The 16,065-nt window shown below is 37.7% G+C and overlaps 1 protein-coding gene across 1 annotated transcript; it reads left to right on the top strand.

Annotated features, from left to right (window-relative positions):
* Positions 1-2,036: 2,036 nt before the first annotated feature.
* On the top strand, positions 2,037-3,331 carry LOC129570743 (integrin-linked protein kinase homolog pat-4-like; the record flags this gene model as incomplete). The annotated part of the gene is made up of 4 exons (XM_055450446.1): positions 2,037-2,135; positions 2,873-2,971; positions 3,046-3,144; positions 3,219-3,331. Coding segments are annotated over 4 exons (410 nt in total), but the record flags the coding sequence as incomplete, so codon positions are not given.
* Positions 3,332-16,065: the final 12,734 nt, after the last annotated feature.

A 16,065-nucleotide genomic window follows, 5' to 3' on the forward strand; every position in this document is an offset into this window, starting at 1 on the left:
CGTGACTATATCGTTCATTCGTTCATTCCCTCATTCGTGTTTGTGCATGTATTCGCACGGCTGCCGAATGATTTCTATATAAACATTCGTACTCGCGAGAACATTCGAGAACAGTGAAATGCGACTGCTTTACGACAAATATGTGTTTTCAGATTGCTGAGCATCTCAGCATTTCGCAAGGCACGGATATATCCGAGCATATCGACGACGCATACTGTATAATACAGTGGCGTGTGTTGCTACGTGCAGCCGCAACGACTCGACCGAAGTGTGTTCAGTTGATGTGCCTTACGAAATGCTGTGATGCTCAGCAATCTTGAAACACATGTTTGCTTTACTAATTCGAATTCGAGTGCGAATGTTCACAATGAATTAAATATTCGACTGTAGCATTGAATTTTCTTTTAAGCTTTACTATCTAAATACGGCCAAACTAGTTATAATGCCATCGTTAGATGGCGTTTGCTCTATTCAAAAGCTAAAAGGTCCTCCGTGGTGTGCGTTTTTCATATTATCGCTAAAATTTTATTTTATCCCATTAAATCAAGAATATTAAAAAAGAATTGATTTTGAAATGAAAGCCAATTCGGTCTTTGTTCTAATCGATAATTTATTTGAAATAAATGCAGACATTTCAAGTCATCTGCGACTCTTCTTCAAGGCCTAAAAATAACAAATTTTTTGGGTTCAAGGATACTATGACGATGCAAGCGTAATAATGGGCTGTAGTATTGTTATCTTGAAAATTGTGTGCGATAATATTTTGTGGGCTTTGATTAGAATCGTCATTGTACGTGGATTGAATCATACAGTGTGTTGCCCACCGACGTGGCCACATTTGAAAAGTATATAAGAGGATGCGTTCGATTCGCAAGTACATCAAACAGATCTTACCACATTCTAATTCACATCATGTAAGCGACGGTCGATCTGTGGTCAACTTTGGATCGACTTTGAAAGAAATGTGTTTTGTGCATGCAGCGAAGATGTGGAAATTTTTAAATTTGAACAGCCACGTGCCATAGTAACACCACTCAACCCTTCAAGAGTGAAAAATATTTACTTTTTAAATTGTTACATTGAATTTGTAGTTTAAAGAAGGTGATGAAATAACAAATGTAAACATCTGATATTTTCAATGCAAAACATTCGAGTGATGTGAAACGCGAAATTAAACACACGTGCACAGGTGGAATTATAATTCCATCAATTGTTTTTATTGTTATCTTGAAAAATGTGTGCGATAATATTTTGTGGGCTTTAATTAGAATTGTCATTGTACGTGGATTGAATCATACAGTGTGTTGCCCACCGACGTGGCCACACTTGAAAAGTATATAAGAGGATGCGTTTGATTCGCATGTCCATCAAACAGTTCTTACCAATTGATACGTTCATAGTAAACTTTTAATAGTTCGAAGCTAGAAAAATGCTGAGTCGAAGTTCTTTCACACTGCTGCTCATTGGCTTGATGGTATCCGAGGTGAGTCGACAATTTCAGTCGATTTTTTTAAAAAAAATTCATGTTTGATACTTTTCGTGGACAATTTGTGATAATTTTTTCTGAAATAATTAAAAAAAAGAAAAGTGTCCTTTTTCAAGTTCTTCAATTGAAAAAATTCTTCTGTTCCAAAAAAATGTCCTCCGGAAACTTTTATTCTATTAAAAACAGTTGAAAACTGTTATTAATACATTTATAATTAATCTCATCCGTTGTTCCCATTCCAAATGTATCACCTTGATTCTATTTCCACAGTTCTTAATCGAGGATGTGAGCGGAGCACCACCCGGGAGGAACGGTAAGATTGAAGTTTCATTTATTTATCCAGTTTAACTCTTAAATTCCATATACAAAGCACCTTGTAACGAAGATATGGGAACCTCATTTATGCTAAACTTTTCACACATATTTTAGTAAACGAAAAAGACATAAAGGGAGAGACAGCTCTGCATAGAGCTGCTTTAGCTGGTAATTTTAAAGAATGTTTTGTTCAATCCGTTTCATTGATCTATGAATATTCTTCATATTCTTTCAGGCAAAGTGAAGGAAGCTCAAAACCTCATCGCTAAAGGAGCCGACCCTAATATTGGGAATGATTTCAATCAGACAGCTCTGCATTATGCTGCTAAGAAAGGTAACGTTGAAAACTAACTGTTATTGAATAAAAGATTGACCTGATTTTATCCCATCGATCGGTGTTATTGTTCAGGTCACAAGAGTGTCGCCGAACTTCTCATCCGCGAAGGAGCCAATCTTGATAGTGAAACTAATACGAAAGACACACCTCTTCATTATGCTGCTAGAAATGGTAATGTTGAATACTTGTTTTCATTAAATAAAAGATTGATTTGTGCTTTTCCATCGATCTGAATTATTTTTCAGGTCACAAGAGCGTCATTGAAGTTCTCATCCGTAAAGCAAACGATCTTAATATTAAAAATAATTTGCATCACACACCTCTTCATTTGGCAGCTATGAATGGTAAGGTTGACTAAATAAGATATCCCGCCGATCTCATTCATTGATCCGCATTATTTTAGGTCACGGAGGTGTCGCTGATGTGCTTCTCAAGAATGGAGCTAACGCTGATATTGGAGATGATCAGAATAACACAGCTCTTCATTTAGCTGCATACGATGGTAATGTTGAATGCTTGTTCTGTTAAAGGAATGATTGATTTGATCTCTTTCATCGATCTGAATTTTTTTTCCAGGTCACAAAAATGTCGCCGAGGTTCTCCTCAACAAAGGCGCCAATATGGATGTCATGACTGATTTGAATCAGACACCTCTTCATATGGCAGCTATGAATGGTGGGGTTGACTAAATAGGATATCCCGCCGATCTCTTTCATTGATCCGTATTATTTTAGGTCACGGAGGTGTCGCTGATGTACTTCTTAAGAATGGAGCTAACGCTGATATTGGAGATGATTTGAATACCACAGCTCTTCATTTTGCTGCATTAGAAGGTAATGTTGAATGCTTTTTCTTATTAAAGAAACGATTGATTTGATCTCTTTCATCGATTTGAATTTTTTTCCAGGTCACAAAAATGTCGCTGAGGTTCTCCTCAACAAAGGCGCCAATATAGATATCATGAATCATTTGAATAATACACCTCTTCATTATGCTGCTGAGAATGGTAATGTTGAATAAGTATTTTCACAAAATAAAGAATCGGTTTGATCTTTTTCATCGATCTAAATTATTTCTAAGGTCACAAGAATGTTGCTGAACTTCTCATCAAAAAAGGAGCCAAAGTTGATATTAGAAATGCTTCGAATCTAACACCTCGTCAGTTAGCTGTTAACCATGGTACTGCTGACTAAATTAAATACCGCTTTGATCCTTTTCATTGATCTGTATTTTTTTTCAGGTCACAATAATGTCGCCTAACTTTTCATCGGTAAAGGAAACCGAATTAATATTGAAGAACAATTGGAATAGATTCAATATGCTGCCAACAATAGTAATGTTGAATATTTCACTTTTCCGTACACTTTGTTAAGGAAATTGAAATGGAAAGATTTTTTCAATCTACCAATGAAATTTCAAATAAAACACCTTAAAGTGACTTTGCTTTTTCAAATTTCAAACAAAAATCAATATGAATATTTATTTATAAACGAAATTTTGGTTCGGATGCATTTCGACATTTGTCATCCTCAGCGAGTATCAAACAGAAAAGCAAAACATGTAACAATGTGTTGTGGTGCGAGCGCACGCCAAAAAATTACAACAACTAAAACAATAAAACTCGGTGTAACCGAAACAGCTACTTGAAGTAAAGAATGAGGCGTAAATTCTTGTAGATTTTTATACCATTGTGCTTTCAAGCAGTAGTTGAGAAGGTACGGACTCAAATACACTGTTCTATTGATTGGTAAATAATCATGGCGACTCCATATTATTGCAAAAAGCACAAATGGTATAAAGCCTTCACACGTTCTTTCAATCGATCTGAACAGTGGTGACCGTATTGGTGCTTCCATCGTGTTCATTGCGATGCTTCTGTTCAAATACATATAGATGCTTTCGTATGCGTCGAGTTTGTGTGCCTTGTTCACTTGTTTTTTCAGTTTGATATTGCTCGCATCCCATTGTGTGTGGTTGTTTTCTAGCGCGTGTAGTGCCACAGCTGATTTTGTTGCTTGGCATCTCATCTAACAATTATCAACCTAAATACATCCGATTCCAGGCACGGGGATAGATTTAACCGTAGAAGTAACCGTCATACGACCATTCCACACGAAATCAATCAAAATTTTAATCGGCTGAAATTTTGCATGGAAGTTGGGTTTGGGCAAAAACTCAGAAAGCCAAAATATTTCCCCAGGGTCTGCCTCTGGAGACCCTGCATGAATAGTGCAAAAATTGATACAAATTTTCAACGCGATCATAGTCGAATGAAATTTTTACACAAGTTAGGGTTTGCGGAGCCCCTTCCAGTCTACACTTTAGGTACCTCCCCAGATATCGCCTGACCCGATTTTTGGGTCCCCCGGGGAAAAATATAAACCCGATTTGCGGGCTAAGGAGTGGCTAAACCCTCCCGGACCAGTTTGTATTGGGTCAATTCGAAAGTTTCCGCCGTTTTTTTTGTCTAAAAATACATTTATTGAAAAATAAATTGAAAATGTGCATTAACCAATGTATTCGCCATCGTTAGCTATGACGTGAGCTTGAAGAAGTCCTCGTCTTTTGAGGTTATGTAGTCATCAACCCATTTTCGCACTTCTTCCTCATTTTGAAAGCGTACTTCAGACAGGGCAATCTGCATCGATCGAAATAGATAATAGTCGCAAGGAGCAAGGTCTGGAGAGTTCGCGGGCTGATCAAGCCGATCCCAACCGAGCTGCTCTACCTCATTTTTAACGATTGTTGCACGATGTGGCTTAGCGTTGTCATCGTGGAACAAAACTTTGTGGTTTTTTCGGGCTATTAATGGCCGTTTTTCATCCAATGCATGGGCCAAACTGGTCAATTAGCGTCGATAGCGTTCCTTATTAATCGTTTGATCTGGTTTTAGCAGCTCATAATACACGACTCCTTTCATATCCCACCAGATGCACAGCATAACCTTATCGCAATGAATATCTCGTTTTGGCTGGGATGGCGCCGGTTGGCCGGGATCAACATACGCTACTTCACGCTTGGGGTTTTCGTAATGAACCCACTTTTCATCGCCGGTAACAATCCGATACAAAAAACTGTTTCTTTTGTGCTCTGCAAGATGTTTTGTGCATATTGCGATTCGTGCTTGAAGTTGCTCTTCAGACAGTTGATGTGGAACCCATTTTCCCAGCTTCCGAATCTTTCCCATGGCGTGCAAATGTCTGAAAATGGTTGTTTGGCCGACGTTTAACTGCAATGCAAGTTCTTTTTGCGTTTGGGTTGGGTCTTCATCCAATAATGCTTGCAAATCGACATCTTCAATCGCTTCTGGCCGACCTGAACGTTCTTTGTCTTTCGAGTCAAAATCACCACTTTTGAATCGATGAGACCATTCTCTGCAGCTTCGTTCCGATGGAGCTTGCTCGCCATAAGTATCTGACAGCATTCGATGAGCTTCAGCGGCAGTTTTCTTCGAATCAAATAAGAAAAGAAGGGCCCCTCGAAAAAACACCTTATCACGATCCATTTTCAATCGATTCAAAAACAATGACGCAGAACGAAAAATGAATCTTTCTGCTCTGAGTTAGATTGCTAAATGTCACATCTACAAAATGCAATTGGATTCACTTGTCAAGCTACGCTCAGTTACAAGTGGCGACATTTAAATGTCAGCGGCGGAAACTTTCGAATTGACCCAATATCTCAATGTATTTTGACGAGATCTATCGATTGGAGCTTCCCCCGATGTCGACTGACCCATTTCCTGACTCCCCACAGTGTTATTATCGATGATGCTTCCCTTACATATACATTACTCCAAAAAATGGTCTGGGGAGGGTCAGGGGGCAATATATGTGGGTCCAATCGATAGATCATGTCAAAGTACTCTGACAAAACCCATTTGGGGAGGTAAACCCACTCCCTCCCCAATAGCTCGAAACACACGAAAAAGTATTCGAGTAACGAAACAATGTGATACAGATCCGTTTATACTACTGTGTCCAAAAAGTAAGGTGACATTGCATTTAAAATTTAGCGCGCTGGGGAATTTGAAAAAATCCTTTTATTTTTAGGTTGGTAGGACTGTCTTTGACATCCCTGCCAAATAACACGTCAAAATATTCATTAGTGTTTGAGATACGCTTCGTTTTGTGGACTGCTAAAAGTGAATTTCTCGTTTTTTGCGATGTCGAAATTTGTTGATCAAAGAATTTGCATTAAATTTTGTTTGCGGAATCAATTTTCTGCTGCGGATTCGTTGAGGATGGTGCAGAAAGCCTTTGGTGATGAGGCTATGTCGAAAAAAAATGTTTACAAGTGGTATAGTGAGTTCCAAGCAGGCCGTGAATGTGTCGAAGACGAAGAGCGTGCTGGGCGACCATTAACCTCAACCTACGAAGCTCACGTCCAAAAAATTAAAGATTTGGTGTTGGAAAACCGTCGATTAACGATTAGAGACCTTGCTGATGATATTGGCATATCGAAAGGCTCAGTCAATACCATTTTGAAGGATGTTTTGGGCCTCAAACGCGTCAAATCTCGACTGGTACCGAAATCATTGAATTTTTTGGAAAAAAGGTGTCGAGTTGACGTGTGTGAAACAATGCTTTCTGACTACATTGACAAGACGAAATGCATGATCACTGGAGACGAGACTTGGATCTATGCTTACGACCCGGAAACAACCGACCAATCGAGCGAATATCGTGCCAAAGGTGAGCCGAGACCAAAAAAACCGCGCCAAAGTCGCTCAAAAATCAAGGTCATGTTGACTGTTTTCTTCGATTATCGGGGTGTTGTGCATTATGAGTTCCTTCCCCCGGGTCAAACAGTCAACAAGGAATATTATTTGAGTGTTATGCGTCGTTTGCGTAACGCTATCCGCCAAAAGAGGCCGGAATTGTGGAAAGACAACTCTTGGTTTTTGCACCATGATAATGCATCGTCTCACAATGCGATCATTCTTCGTGAACATTTCGCCAAAAACTCGACTCATATCGTTCCACAACCACCGTATTCACCTGATTTGGCACCGTGCGACTTCTGGCTGTTCAACAAGCTCAAAAGACCGCTCCGGGGACACCGTTTTGAGACGATAGAGCAGATTGAAGCCGCAGCGAAGACGGAGCTGAGGGCCATCCCTGAAGTCGACTTTTTCAACTGTTTCGAAGATTGGAAAATCCGTTGGCATAAGTGCATTGTATCGGGAGGGGATTACTTTGAAGGCGATGAAATTGATTTGGAAGAATAAATAAAGAATTTTCAAAATAAATGCAATGTCACCTTACTTTTTGGACACAGTAGTATGACACAATGCGAGAAGATTCGTTCTAAACGACACTGCAGACAAAAAATCTATCAAAATGGAACACCGCAAAGCGAAATGCTCAAAGCGGCACATGCTATGTTTCATTCTTACGGATTTCTTTTCCATGTTCCACTTTAATGGATTGCTTTATTTTTGTTTCGTATCTGTGTATCGAGCGACGAAAGTCTCATGTTCTTTACAAGCCCATCAAATAGGTATTGGCATTTCGGTTAAAGGTCAATACGACCCAACACACGCGGAAAAAGTGATGTACATTGATTGGAATTCAAAAATAGTTTTGATGCGTTCTATATCTCTATGGAAAGTGTCATTAAGTACATGGAAAGTGTCATTAAGTACATGGAAAGTGTCATTAAGTACGGCTATGGTTTTGTATGAGATTCGCTTAAGATTTTTTTAGGGAATGCGTAGCTGTTCAACAAAGCAACGCAGCCACGGCACTTGAGCTTGAATGTTACGCAAAGATATGAGTCAAGCCGTTTAATCATTCATATTCATATTTACCATATGTTAGCGACGGTTGATCTGTGGTTATTTGTTAAATTGACGAAAGTGGCGAATAGCTGAACTAATTTAGCTGAATAATCGGATGATTTTTTTCTATGCCCATACTCGATTATCGATTAATATTCTGTCAAAAAATAACTCCAGTTGTCCATTTACCCACTGTCACCACCAATGTAGAATACTACAGCCCATAATTACGCTTGCATCGTCATAGTATCCTTGAACCCAAAACATTTATTATTTTTTGGGCCCTGAAGAAGAATCGCAGATGACTTGAAATGTCTGCATTTATTTCAAATAAATTATCGATTAGAACAAAGACCGAATTGGCTTTCATTTCAAAATCAATTCTTTTTTAATATTCTTGATTTAATGAGATAAAATAAAATTTTAGCGATAATATAAAAAACGCACACCACGGAGGACCTTTAAGCTTTTGACCAGAGCAAACGCCATCTAACGATGGAATTTAAACTAGTTTGACCGTATTTAGATAGTAAAGCTTAAACGAAAATTCAATGCTAGGTAAAAACTTCTTGAAAAGTGCTTGAAAACTTAATAAAATAAATACATTTTTCGATCTTTGCAAGTGCCCTATGACACACACGGAACAAGTTTGTTCTCACTATTAGTGATATTTTTCTCGAATCTGTGCCATAGATTTTTGACCACTACGAAGAATTTATTTCATGGAAACGAAAAGTTGGCTGTGTTGGTACGAAATGTGACAGTGACAGAATTTTTTTCATTTTTATGTGATTTGTATCGGATTATAAGTATTTCTTTACGTGTGTGTTCATTGGAATTTCAAACTAATTGAGGAGCTGTCTATATTTCTATGGGAAGTGTTACTGAGTATGGATATGATTTTGCATGAGATTCGCTTGTAATTTTTTAAGGGAATGCGTAGATTTGTATCAATATCATCGTATCGTACCTATACCTTATTGAGTGATGTAAAGTAAATGTGATACCGTATATCCTTGCATCAACTAACACTGCAGCTATTGAACAAAGCAACGTAACCATGGCATATGAGCCTGAATGTAATGCAAAGGTATGAGTCATGTCGTTTGATCATGATCATTCTAATTCACATCATGTAAGCGACGGTTGATCTGCGGCCAACTTTGAATCGACTTTGAAACGGAATGTGCTTTGTGCATGCAGCGAAAATGTGAAAATTTTTAAATTTGAACAGCCACGTGCCATAGTAACACCCTTGGTAACACCACTCAACCCTTCAAGAGTGAAAAATATTCACTTTTTAAATATTTACATTGAATTTGTAGTTTAAAGAAGGTGATGAAAGAATAAATGTAAACATCTGATATTTTCAATGCAAAACATTCGATGTGAAACGCGAAATTAAACACACGTGCACAGGTGGAATTGCAATTCCATCAACTGTTTGAAATTATTATCTTGAAAAATGTATGCGATAATATTTTGTGGGCTTTAATTAGAATCGTCATTGTACGTGGATTGAATCACCCAGTATATAAGAGGATGCGTTCGATTCGCATGTCCATCAAACAGTTCTTACCAATTGATACGTTCATAGTAAACTTTCAATAGTTCGAAGCTAGAAAAATGCTGAGTCGAAGTTCTTTCACACTGCTGCTCATTGGCTTGATGGTATCCGAGGTGAGTCGACAATTTCAGTCGATTTTTTTAAAAATGTTCATGTTTGACTTTTCATGGACAATTATTATTATTAAATAATTTTTTCTGAAATAATTTAAAAAATGAAAAGTGTCCTTTTCTAAGTTCTTCAATTGAAAAAATCTTCTATTCCAAAAAATGTCCAGTCCACCGGAAACTTTTATTCCATTAAAAACAGTTGGAAACTGTTATTAATACATAATGTATTAATCTCATCCGTTGTTCCCATTTCAAATGTATCACTTTGATTCTATTTCCACAGTTCTTAATCGGGGATGTGAGCGGAGCACCCGGGAGGAACGGTAAGATTGGAGTTTCATTTATTTATCCAGTTTAACTCTTAAATTCCATATACAAAGCACCTTGTAACGAAGATATGGGAACCTCATTTATGCTCAACTTTTCATACATATTTTAGTAAACGAAAAAGACATGAGAGGAAAGACAGCTCTGCATAGAGCTGCTTTAGCTGGTAATTTTGGACATTTTTTCAGAAAAAGAATGTTTTGTTCAATCCGTTTCATTGATCTATGAATATTTTTCAAATTCTTTCAGGCAAAGTGAAGGAAGCTCAAAACCTCATCGCTGAAGGAGCCGACCCTAATATTGGAAATAATTTTAATGAGACAGCTCTGCATTATGCTGCTAAGAAAGGTAACGTTGAATACTTATTGTTATTGAATAAAAGATTGACCTGATTTTATCCCATCGATCGGTGTTATTGTTTAGGTCGCAAGAGTGTCGCCGAACTTCTCACCAGCAAAGGAGCGAATGTTGATATCAAAAATGTTGAGAATCACACACCTCTTCATTTGGCAGCCGTGAATGGTGAGGTTGACTAAATAAGATATCCCGCCGATCTCTTTCATTGATCCATATTATTTTAGGTCACGGAGGTGTCGCTGATGTGCTTCTCAAGAATGGAGCTAACGCTGATATTGGAAGTGATTTGAATTCCACAGCTCTTCATTTAGCTGCATTCAGTGGTAATGTTGAATGCTGGTTCTTATTAAAGAAACGATTGATTTGATCTCTTTCATCGATCTGATTTTTTTTCCAGGTCACAAAAATGTCGCCGAGGTTCTTCTCAACAAAGGCGCCAATATAGATGTCATGAATTACTTTAATCAGACAACTCTTCATTATGCTGCTGAGAATGATAATGTTGAATAAGTATTTTCACAAAATAAAGAATCGGTTTGATCTTTTTCATCGATCCAAATTATTTCTAAGGTCGCAAGAATGTTGCTGAACTTCTCATCAAAGAAGGAGCCAAAGTTGATATTAGAAATCATGAGAATCTAACACCTCTTCATTTAGCTGTTAACCATGGTACTGCTGACTAAATTAAATACCGCTTTGATCTTTTTCATTGATCTGTATTATTTTTCAGGTCACAATAATGTCGCCCAACTTTTTATCGGTAAAGGAAACCGAATTAATATTGAAGAACAATTGGAATAGATTCAATATGCTGCCAACAATGGTAATGTTGAATATTTTACTTTTCCGTACACTTTGTTAAGGGAATTGGAATGGAAATTTTTTTTCAGTCTACGATTAAATTTTAAATAAAACACCTTAAAGTGACTTTGCTTTTTCAAATTTCAAACATAAATCAATATGAATATTTATTTATAAACGAAATTTTGGTTCGGATGCATTTCGACATCTGTCATCCCCAGCGAGTATCAAACAGAAAAGCAAAACATGCAGAGCATTGAAGCTGCTGCATATATATTTGCTGCTGGTGAACAGATCTGTTCGACAGCAGCTGTTGCTTGCGTGCATATCCGCTGTGAAGCACGTTCGTTCATGTATCGATTCTCGCGCACAATGTTTGTCTCTTTCATTCAAACGGAACCAGACAGAGAAACGTACAGAACATACGAGATACATCGTAAGCGACGCGCGCGTGCACACTCATAGCTGCCGTTCGTGCCTCGTGTGTTTTATATGCTATATATGAGGTTCTCAGAATCGGCTGAAATTTTGCATGGAAATTGGGTTTGGGAAAAAAGTCAGAAAGCCAAAATATTTCCCCGGGTCTGCCTCTGGAGACCCTGTATGGATAGTGCAAAAATCGAAACAAGATTTAAACTGAGACTTCTAATTTGTGTTCTGTCACTTTTAACGCACCATCACATACATATATAAATCATTTGTCAAAGTTACTTTGTCGTGCGTTAGGGCCTCATCGCCCCTTCAGCTTTGTTCTCGCATACAGACAAACGCTTGCTTCATTATGAGTGTTAATACAGTAGATGTTTGTGCCGCTACGATAAGTGGAGAGAACGGCACGTTGACTGTTTGCATTTCATTCACACGCTGCAATATGAATGTAGCAATCGCCTGCAAACGAGTAAGAACAGAAATAATGTTCAATCGTCATGCGCTTGTTGGTGTGGGTTTGTGCGTGTTTGTTTGTCGCTTGATTAGTCGAATGAAATTTTTTACACAAGTTAGGGTTTGAGGAGCGGCTCCTCAGGAGCCTGTCGTGGACTTTTGCATTAGTTTTAAGTTTTTTCTTTTATTAATTTTAATTTCATATTTGTTTCATGGATTTTCAATTTGCTCATTTAGTTTGTTCATGCATTGTTCAATCAAATCGCCAAACGCTGAACGCACTCACATTTGCTCTCGTTTCAAATGCGTTCTGCGACTTGCCTGACATTTCGTTGTGTGTTTGTGTGAGTAATATTCGCGCTAAGACGCTAATACAAAGGTAAGTGTACTGCGATGCGGCGACAGTTCAAAGAGAGAGAAAAAATGAAATCAGTTCTTCATGAGTCTCAGCACAGGACAGTTCCTTATTGAATTAGCAGCACAAGTTGTGCGTAATTTAATCTGAGTTCGCATTGATACTCGATACACGGAAAGTTTCCATTTGTATCAGCACAAGTTGTGCACATTTTATTTAGGAAATCTCTTCGAATTGGCCAGCTCCAAAGTTTAGACGGCTGATTTAAGTGTTCGGCAAAACATGAGTTCGAATTGATGGCACATTCAAGTTGAATTGCAACTTTGAGAAGTTCCCATAGACCAGGCCCCGGCTGTAATTGACAAGCTGACTACGTTTGACATTTGTATGATCCCTATCGAGAGATTGGCACATTCTCAAATGTGCCATTGTGTGTGTCATGACGAGTCATTTCAAACATAACCTCATCTTTTTGATTTTGTGTTGGTGTAACATGCACATTTTCATTTTATTATCAAAAAAACGCAAATAAAAAAATTTAGCTTTTATTGCACTAATATCTAACAACGGGAAACAATGCGTTGCACTTGACACAACAAACTTTGAGGTTATGTTTAAAATGGCACAATTTCGAATGTGTCAGTCTCCCGAAGGGTTGTTGACAACCATTGGCAACGACGCTACTTACCGAGGCTACCGCAACGAGCGCCACAATAGTGGTGGCCTGAAGCCAGGCTCTGCCATAGACCGATTCGCTACTCGCGTTGAACGAACATTCGCATATTTTCACTACGTTTTGTTCCGTTCCACCAAATCAAAGGGATATTGCAACTTTTTTGACCAGAAAAAACGCCATCTAACGCCGTACCCGTAAATTATTTTATTGTACATTTAGATGGTAGAGCTTGAACAAAAATTCGACACTATGCATAAACTTGGAATGAGCTTGATAAACTTGATGAAATACATATATTTTATGGTCGTTGCACCAAACCCTTATGCACCAAATAAATCGTCACGCTTCCACCACACAAACACGCATCGAATGAACATTGCCTCACATCAACCACAATTCATAACGAAAGCAAAACTGTCATCAAATGTGCCAATAAACATACACAGAAACGAATTGATGTGTTCGCCTTTTTAATACAAATTTTCTTTCGGTAGCAAAAACAAAGGTATTGCATCACAGAGCCCTTTCCAGCGTAATACGATAGCTTGACAAAAAATACATTGCTTCTGATTTTTGTAAGAGCGCCTCTAGTGAAAATATCTTAGAATGATGGAATATTTCGAACTTTAATACGCTTTTCTGCTAATTTATCCAAACTCACCTCTTAAGTGGTAAATTAAAACCAATAAATATTTACACATCGAAATATCTCGAAAACGGCTGGGAAAATCGGCAAAATGGACCGTGGTATCACTCCCTAAAGGGAGTGTAGACACCCGGCTGGTTTGATGGCCCAAAGTTCAAATCCAGTGGATTCGGGCTGATCCATAGGTTCTCAGGATTTGGTCTGATTCCCAGCTTTTCCTTTCCTGTGAGCATCTTTACAAGTCACACTCATGTTTTGTATGGAATTCCACCACAGGGCAAGTGCTGGGATCAGGCCAAATCCCGAGACGGTCCATTTTGCCGATTTTCCCAGCCGTTTTTGACATATTTTCATGTGTAGTTTAATGAGAAAGAGATCCGCCATGACAGCATTTTAACCCGCCATGTTGGTTATTTGGTTTATATTGACAGAACATTCTTTACTTTGACAGTCAACGTTTCTAAACGTGAACACAAATATTATCTGTCATAATCACATTCACCACTTCTAATGTGCTTCAGAGAGCTTCTGACAGCGCCATCCATCCGAAGCGTTTGAAACATTAAAGACTTTTGCTGATTTTTTCTGCCACATTTTCATTCATGCTATCGCCTTATGCTTTCCAGCCTACACTTTATGTACCTCCCTAGATATCGCCTGACCCGATTTTTGGGCTATCAAACATTCAGGGTGAGTATAGAAAATTTACCCCCCATTTAAGTGGCGGTTTTTAAATTTTTTTTCGATTTAGCATCAAAAATGGTCGAATTTTAGCAAAATTCTGCTTTTTTACACATAATAAAAATTTTCAATTTTTTCGAATTTTCGACTGCCATGAATTTCAATTAGACAATTGTTAGAAAATTGGCCAAAAATGGCCTCTTATGACATTTTCATCTGAGATAACTACAATTTTTCGCCAAAAAAACATGAGTCTCCGAACACTTGAACATCGGTTTACCTACAAATTTCGTCTTAAATCGACATTTCTTTCAAAACATTCAAACGATTGAAAGGTTCATACAAAATCACATTTTTTGCATAGGAAACACAGTTACAATGAGTGATGACTCCGAATGTTCGTTCGTTCGACAATTAAAAAAAAAATTTGTTCGTTCGTTCGTTCGACATTTATTTTTAATTATTACCACATTTTATTACCAAGTAATGAGTATATGGACCAGGGTATTGTCAAATCCAGTCTGATCCATCCTGAAGATCCACCAAAACCCACTACCAGAACCAGGAGCGGTTTCGAACAATCCTGAGGATCCACCAAAACCCACTCCCAGAATTTTAAGATTCAAAAAATTCTTAGATATTCCCAGTTTATAAATAAAAAGAAGCAATATCTATAGTTTACACATTAAATGGTTATATTTCCAGCTATTCAGTAAAATCTTCGGCCTTTGAGTTTGCGTGAATCCCCTAGCCTCATGTGAATTTTGATTGATTTCGTGTGGAATGGGCGTTTTTCGCGGTTATTCACATAACTGATAAGAGATAATAATTTGATGTCTTGGATGGAGTTTTTGAGATTATCATATTTTGCGCGACTGATAAAAGATAAGTGATGGGTGTCTTTAAAAAGTGGTAGAGCAGACCAAGTACTACAACTTTGCTCAAGACATCAAATTGTTATCTCTTAGCAGTTATGTGAATAACCGCGAAAAACGCGAGTTTCCTCTTATCATTTTTCGCGGTACTGATAAGAGGCCGCCATTCCTTGCAGTAAGAAAATCTGTAAACAACAAAATGTGTTCTTTACAAATGTACAGATTTGAAGTATCTGCAAAGAGCGTATTTTGTTATTTACAGTGAAATTTCATGGCTTTAAGGGAATATACGCGCACGCGTGAATTTTATGCTGTCGCATCGTTTTCAGCCTTTTTTCTCAATAATTGATTTTAGCATCAATCGATCAATTTGTTTATGTTTTTTTGTTCGGATCCAAGATATGAGTGTGTTGAACAAAAATGCTGAATAAGCATTTCAATTGCATAAATTGATTGTTTAATCATTATTTTCAGCCTATTTATGGCTTTAGGGAATGTACGCGCGCGCGTAGTAAAATTTTACTGTAAATAACAAAATACGTTCTTTACAGATGTACAGATTTGAAGTATCCGCAAAGAACGTATTTTGTTATTTACAGTAACTTACTGCAAGTGCAGTTTACTTACTGCAAATAACAAAATACAGTGCACCCCCGCAAATTAGAAACCCAAAAATTAGAAAACCTCAGAAATAAGAAATGAATTTCAGGTTTGAAAATTTGTATGGAAAATTTCTAATTTCCGGGGTTCATTTCTGATTCACGGGGTTTCCGCATCATAGACAAATTTCATTCATTCAAGACAAAGGGAAATTTAGTTCATTTTTAATGAAAAAACGTAATGAAAGCCTTTTCCATTTCGTTGAATA

This window comes from Sitodiplosis mosellana, unplaced genomic scaffold (assembly GCF_009176505.1).
Source record: "Sitodiplosis mosellana isolate CC-2019 unplaced genomic scaffold, AAFC_SMos_1.0 Smas_scaffold_76, whole genome shotgun sequence".
Taxonomy (NCBI): Eukaryota; Metazoa; Arthropoda; class Insecta; order Diptera; family Cecidomyiidae; genus Sitodiplosis; species Sitodiplosis mosellana.